At 44.4% G+C, this 6948-nt stretch overlaps 1 protein-coding gene across 5 annotated transcripts in view; it reads right to left on the bottom strand.

The window, feature by feature from the left end:
* OGDH (oxoglutarate dehydrogenase) overlaps nt 1-6948 on the bottom strand; it is a 77948-nt gene that overhangs the window by 63109 nt on the left and 7891 nt on the right. For 2 of the 5 annotated variants that reach the window (XM_007447008.1, XM_007447009.1), the window contains exon 1: nt 984-1205. In XM_007447008.1, coding sequence (XP_007447070.1) covers nt 984-1205 — 222 coding nt within the window. Of the gene's footprint in view, nt 1-983; nt 1233-6948 lie in introns of those variants that run through there. The other 3 variants (XM_007447010.1, XM_007447011.1, XM_007447013.1) reach the window with 3 other exon arrangements.

Here is a 6948-nt window from a genome sequence, read left to right as displayed (position 1 = left end):
GCATTCCTGATGAAACGGGGCTGGTGGCTCCCGCAGTCAAACATACCCAAACTAAATGTCACTAGTGCTTCAGGGTAAAAGGGTAAAGCTTACACTCAAGGGCCCAATGGAAGCAGGCTGCCTTTAGATAACAAGTCCCCAAAATTCACAAGGAAAGAGTCAGATCAACAGTGACGACAGCCAGCCTCCGGTGGGCACTTTCTCTGCGCAGACCCTGAGCACCGCGCACATACTGTCTCCTTCACACACCCCGCAATGGGGCACAAGGAGTCTGAGCAACTCGGGGATCTACCCACCAGCTTCTGCTGGGCCAGCTGCCTGACCTGAAAACCAAGAAACAGTCATCAAAACCCATAAATATCACTGGCCAAAATGCTGTGAAGAGGTTCTCCCACTAGGCACGCTCTGTATCAAGTAAACGTGTGAAGAGAGAGGCTCTAAGGAAGAGCCTCACTGGTTAACACAGAGAAATTAGAAGGAAGCCTTCACAGAATTTACTTTCAAATACAAGAGAAAAACGTGAACATACTGATCTAAAATGTCATTTATACAGAAATCACATGAAATGGTTTTCAGGTGTTCCGAGGACAGTGGGACAGAGGAGCTTCCTGCGGGGCCTCTCCTTCCGTGGACTTCCTTTCTGCAGCATCACCATCCTGCAGCACCCTTGGTGAGAGCCTGGGAGTGGTGCAAGTGCTCTCTACATCCTTGCCGGTTTAACACGTTGGCTGTTCCAGGGAGCAAGGCCTTGAGCGCGCCGCACATGGAAAGAGGGACACACCCCTCCAGAGAAGGCGGTTCCAGTTGGGCCTGGTGTGACGGCCGAGCTGGGCTGACGCAGAGAACTCGGGTTGGTGGGGCTTCCAGCCACCTGCCTGCCTTCCTTCTCGATGGTCCTCAGAACACATGCACTTACCTGGACAGCCAGCCACCATCGGCCAAGACTCCAAACACACGAAGATACCTGCTCCTCTGAGCCTTACCTTGTGTACACTTTTGGGGTTTTCCAACCAAGCATAGTACATTTCCTCCACATAGTTCGAACTAGTCCCGCTGAGGAAGGGCTCCGCAGCAACGGGGGCAGTATAGCACCGGATCTGCCCAAACGTCCTAGCTGCTGCTGGTCTGTTTTGTGAAAATGTCTTCACAGTCTGGGAAGCCGTCAACGGCCTCAACTTAGCAGCACAAGTCCTTAAGTGAAACATTCTTGTCCTGAAGTCTCTCACGACTGTCTGCACCAAAAAAAGAAAGAAAAGTTAGAAAGAGCATTGTAGCAGCCAAGGCTACTGGGGGAAAACCTCACAGACTGTGGCTGGGGGAGAAAGACCCTGTAAATGCATTGTGGCCGCGTGCCCTGCTTCAGAGAGCACGACACAGCATGAGGAGGTCAAACTGACCACCCTCCTATGTACAGGGCCTGTGCTCAACATGGGGAGGAGAGAACACAGCTGCAGAGGTATGGTCTTCGCCTGCAAGTTTCAATCTAGTTTGAGGGATATGATATATCATGATAAATATGTGATGCCCTATAAGTTTATACGTTGTATAAAACAATTATAGGAAAAGGCAACAAAGATTAATGAATGATTAGATTAACATCATTGTAAAATGAGAAAGATACTTTCTAATCTATCCGGAGACTACCGAGTACCCGCTGGACTCACGGTATTCTGCAGAGCATGGAGACACTGGAAAAATATTTTGCTCACCCTCAAATAATTTATCTTTGAGCAGCCGAAAAAAAATTTTCAAAATTACAGTGACAGCACTGAGCTCTTGAGAGGCACAGAAAATGCCAACACAATTCCATGGGAGAAGCCACTCCTCCCAGGTGTTCCTTTCCGGCGGCTGGGAAAGCTTGGGGAAGGGCGCGGAGCACAGGGAGGATTTCGCTCTGGAGAGGCTGAACGGCAGGCATTCTAAATATAAGAATCAGGAGGAGGAAAGACAGAGAGGTGGAAAGGCGAGCAGAACACAGGGGAAGAGCAAGAATCGTCTTGTCTGGCAGGAGAGGTGGACCAGCTGGACAGCCAGGGGTCCTGAGCCCCGTTTCCTGGGACTGGGAGCGGGCTCTGTGGGAGGAAGCACGGGCAGCAGTGACTACACAAGTGTCTACCTACCTTGGGGCGCTCTGTGGTCATCAACTTGACATGTTAGGACTCTTCACGAACCCCACCAACTCCCTAGAAGGCAGGCGCTAGCTCTTCTGTTTTGTAGGTCACCTTTCTGAGTTTAAGTTTTCCCCAAGGTTGAATGGACCTTGAGTTTGAGGATTGTAATTTTACTAAATCTAGTATGTAACTCTATCTACACTAGCCATTTTACAAAAGCAGCTGATGCACCCACCAGATCATGAAAGAGTTTAGACCATCCCCAGAGGGGTCTTGAACCACTTCCAAGCACGAGTCAGAATCCAGATGCCTCCGGGAAGGGACCCAGTCAGGAAGGGATAAGGACACTGTGCAGTTCCTCTCCCCGTAAAGATCCCAGCACCTTCCAGTCAAAGCGAAAGAGGCTATGGGAGGGGAAGGGAGCCCCAGGGCAGGGATGAGGCTCACCACAGCCCTCTGCCCTGAGATATGGTGCCTGCTGGCCTAACGCATGGTTGCCCTTAAATCTGCCTTAAAGCAAGTGCCCTGGCTGTCAAGTTGGAATTACACCCCACCTCCACTCCTGCCTGAAGGAAATCCAAGCTCTGAGACATGCTGAGAATTACCCAGAAATAAATGTTACATAAACTATCCTCTACACAGTTTATAAGAACCCTTCCTCTTAAGCCAAATATGATCATAATACGCATAAAGGACACTGACAGAGAGAGTGTCTGGCCTGTTCTCCTGCTCAGAAAAGACAGGTCAGCAAAAGGGAAAAGCAGAACAGGTACTTTAAAAACAAACTGAACAACAAACAAAAACTTCCTCCTTAAAAATTAAAGATGAACAAGCCTGTATTTTGCTATGGAATGCAATCTTAACTCCTTTTCTTTTTAACCTTAAGTAACTTCAGTAGTTCTTCCTACCTCCAACTATACTCCCATTTTCTCTAACAGGCAGACAAGGAAAGACACTGATGGCAAAAATACTACTACTGCTGCTTTCCACGTTAATTTTTTAAAAATTCAGGTCCAAAGGAAAACACTCATTTTTTTCCTCCAATGTCATTATTATCTAGGCAGCCTGAAACACTCGATGGCCCCTGAGTTGGGGTTTTCTCCTAGAACACAGCAGTATCATCACCTCCATTAGTATTGTCACCACCATTAACTGTCATTATTCAGTTGCTGCGATACCCAATTAACAGGCACCACACTGACAAGCACAAAACTGCCCGTTTCATGCGTTCTTCCCAATGCAGTCCTTCCAATATGATACTATAAACCACGTTACCTAGCTATCTACAGTCACCGAATCTGACAAATAGCTCAATGCTGCCGAGCACTGTTACTAGCAATTTTCAAACTTCCCTTAAGATGACTCATCGGAAAACCTGCCCTTCAGCAGATGGCTCAACATCCCCGGCCTCCACCCTGGGAAGACCAGGAACAGCTGTTCTCTATCCACGATCTGATGGACCCACAGAGCAGACAGCAGGTATATACATTTCAGATTTTGGTAGGTTCAGATTCCATCCTTCCAATTCCAGAGTCAACATTATGAATAGTGCACCATTTTTGGTAGAAACACTGAATTGTTCAAACACTTTCATGAAAGCTTCGGGTTGTCCAAGAAGTCCAAGTGTTCTGACTTGTGGTTTAGAACAATATTTCTACTTGACAAGGGGTCCAAAAATTCTCAGCGGGGCAAGAATAGTCTTTTCAACAGGCGGTGCTGGGGCAACTGGAGATCCACATGTGAAAAAATGAAGTTTGGACCCCTGTCTCACACCATATACAAAATTAACTCAAAATGGATCAAAGACCTAAATGTAAGAGCTAAAACTGTAAGACTCTTAGGAGTTTTATAACTTCCAAGTTAAAATGGAATAAATCTTCATAGCCTTGAGACAAAAACAACATGTCTTAGGACACCAGAAGGACAAACAACAAAAAAAATAGACAAACTGGACTTCATCAAAATAAAAACTTTTGTGCTTCAAAGGACACCATAAAAAAAGAGAAGACAGTCTAAGAGTAAAAGGAATATCTGCAAATCATAGAGCTGATAAGAACTCTTACAACTCAATAATGAAAATAAAAATAACCCAATCAAAACATTGCCAAAAGTGACTTCCCTGGTGGCGCAGTGGTTAAGACTCCACGCTCCCAATGCCGGGGGGCCCGGGTTCGATCCCTGGTCAGGGAACTAGACCCCACATGATGCAACTAAGAGTTTGCGTGCCGCAACTAAAGATCCTGCATGCCACAGGGAAGACCCCGCATGCAGCACAACTAGGAGCCCTCGTGCCACAACTAGTACCCGACGCAGCCAAATAAATAAAATTAATTTTTAAAAAATTGCCAAAGGATACGAACAGACATTTTTCCAAAGAAGACACACAAATGACCAATAAGCACATTAAAAGATACTCAACATCATTAGTCATTAGGGAAAAAAATGCAAATCAAAACCACAACAAGATACCACTTCACGCCCACTAGGTTAGATACAATCAACACAAGCAAGTGTTGGAGAGAACACGAAGAATTTAGAACCCTCATACAATTCTGGTGGGAATGTAAGCTGGTGCAGTCACTTTGGAAAACAGTTTGGCAGTTCCTTAAAAAGTTAAACATAGAATTACCATATGACTTAGCAACTCCACTCCTAGGTATACAACCAAGAAAAACAAAAACATACGTCCACACAAGACCTTGTACACGGATGTTCACTGCAGCATTATACGAGCCAAAAAGTGGAAACAACTCAAATGTCCATCAACTGATCAATGGGTATACAGAATGTGGTATAGCCATACCATGTAATAGTATTAGGCAATGTAAAGGAATGAAATGTTGATATCTCTTGCAACATAGATGAACTTTGAAACTTTTAAGTGAAAACAGTCCCTCACACACAAAAAACACATGTTGTATGACTTCATTTATATGAAGATGTTCAAAAGAGGCAAATTGATACAGACAGAAAGCCCAGGACTGGGGGTAGCAAGGATAAGACATGACAACTAATGGGTATGGGTTTTGTTTTTTTTTGGGGGGGGGCGGGGAATGAAAATGTTCTAAAACTATTGATAGATAATGCTGATGGTTTCACAACCTTCTGATATACTGTAAAATGTTAAATTGTACAATTTAAATGGGTGAATTGTATGGTATATGAATTATACCACAATAAAGTTTTTTGTTTTTAAATGTTTATGAACAGATTTGCCCAAACCTAAACTTTATTATTTATTTTTTTTGCCACACTGCGCGGTATGTAGGATCCTAGTTCCCCAACCAGGGATTGAACCCGCGCCCCTTTGCAGTGGAAGCGTGGAGTCCCAACCACTGGACCACCAGGGAAGCCCCTCAATAAAGTTGTTTTTAAAAAAGTCTAAGAAGAAACATAAACGAGCCTATCCCTATCAATAAAGTACACAAAGTGACACTATCTGTAACCCATTAATTTCAAGATGCAAGTATATATCTATACATTTGAGAAAAATAACATTAAAAAACCCCCAAAAACCAAAGCAAAATTTCTTTTTAAGGGTTCAGTGCTCTGTCCTTAGGAAAATAAAACAGAACTTTATCTGTGCCTGGACATTCCCCAGTCAGGCAGCACCCACCTTACCCAAGGCCACCTCCCCATTCACAGGATGAGGAGATAAACTGACTCCTGACGTCTACCACCCTCATGCTGGCTAGGCAGAGGAGTAATTAAAGAGGCAAAAACAGCCTGGGCAATTTCTCAGGACATGAGTTTTTTAGGGAAAAGCATATGCATCATTAAATGATTGTTACCATTGTGTGTTGCCTAAGAACCATTTTTAAAAAACTTACCTTGAGAGACTTTTTGTTTTTTGTTTTTTTTCAGTTTTGGACTCATTAAGATTTTCATGATGAATCAAGAAAACAATGCTTGCTACATACCTATCGCTGTTAATCCATTATTCTAGCTTTAGCAGTGATACAAAGACATTATGTACAGGGAGAACACAAGTACCAATCTTCTCTTACTGGCTGAGAATCTCAAGAGAATGCAATGTCTTTCACTTGTGATGCCGCATCAAACATAAACTGAGGGATTGAGAGGCAGTGCAGAGTACTCTTAAACTACAAAGGTATTTTGCCATTATTACACAGAAACGGTGGTTGAGCCTGCAGGGCAAACAGGCAGAGTGACCCTTCCTTGCTGTGTGAGCCTTAAATGTGTCACTTGATCTGTGTTCAGTTTCCTTTGCCATAAAGTGAAGGATGCAATCGCTTCTGCTCCCTCAATGTTTTTTGTAATTATGATACAAACATGAAAGAACTTTGCACACTTCAAAAGTACTTTTATGGGACTTCCCTGGTGGCGCAGTGGTTAAGAATCCGCCTGCCAATGCAGGGGACAAGGGTTCGAGCCCTCGTCTGGGAAGATCCCACACGCCGTGTAGCAACTAAGCCCATGCGCCACAACTACTGAGCCTGTTCTCTAGAGCCTGTGAGCCAAAACTACTGAGGCTGCGTGCCACAACTCCTGAAGCAAGCACACCTAGAGCCCGTGCTCCGCAACAAGAGAAGCCACTGCAATGAGAAGCCCGCACATTGCAACGAAGAGTAGCCCCCACTCACTACAACTAGAGAAAGCCCGCGCACAGCAATGAAGAGCCAACACAGCCAAAAATAAATATATATTTTTTTAAGTATTTTTATGACTAAAGGACTACAACCTACCAGAAAAAAAAAAAAACACCCCACCCCACAACTAATGATATGTCTCAAAAAGCTGAAGTTCCCAAGGTAAAACTAAACAGAAGTAAATTTGGAGTGGGTAGCTGACCAGATTACTGGGGGGGGGGGGGGGC

Source organism: Lipotes vexillifer, unplaced genomic scaffold, assembly GCF_000442215.2.
Source record: "Lipotes vexillifer unplaced genomic scaffold, Lipotes_vexillifer_v1.1 scaffold1359, whole genome shotgun sequence".
Taxonomy (NCBI): Eukaryota; Metazoa; Chordata; class Mammalia; order Artiodactyla; family Lipotidae; genus Lipotes; species Lipotes vexillifer.
Note: the sequence above shows the minus strand (reverse complement) of the source record. Positions and strands in the feature narration are given on the sequence as shown.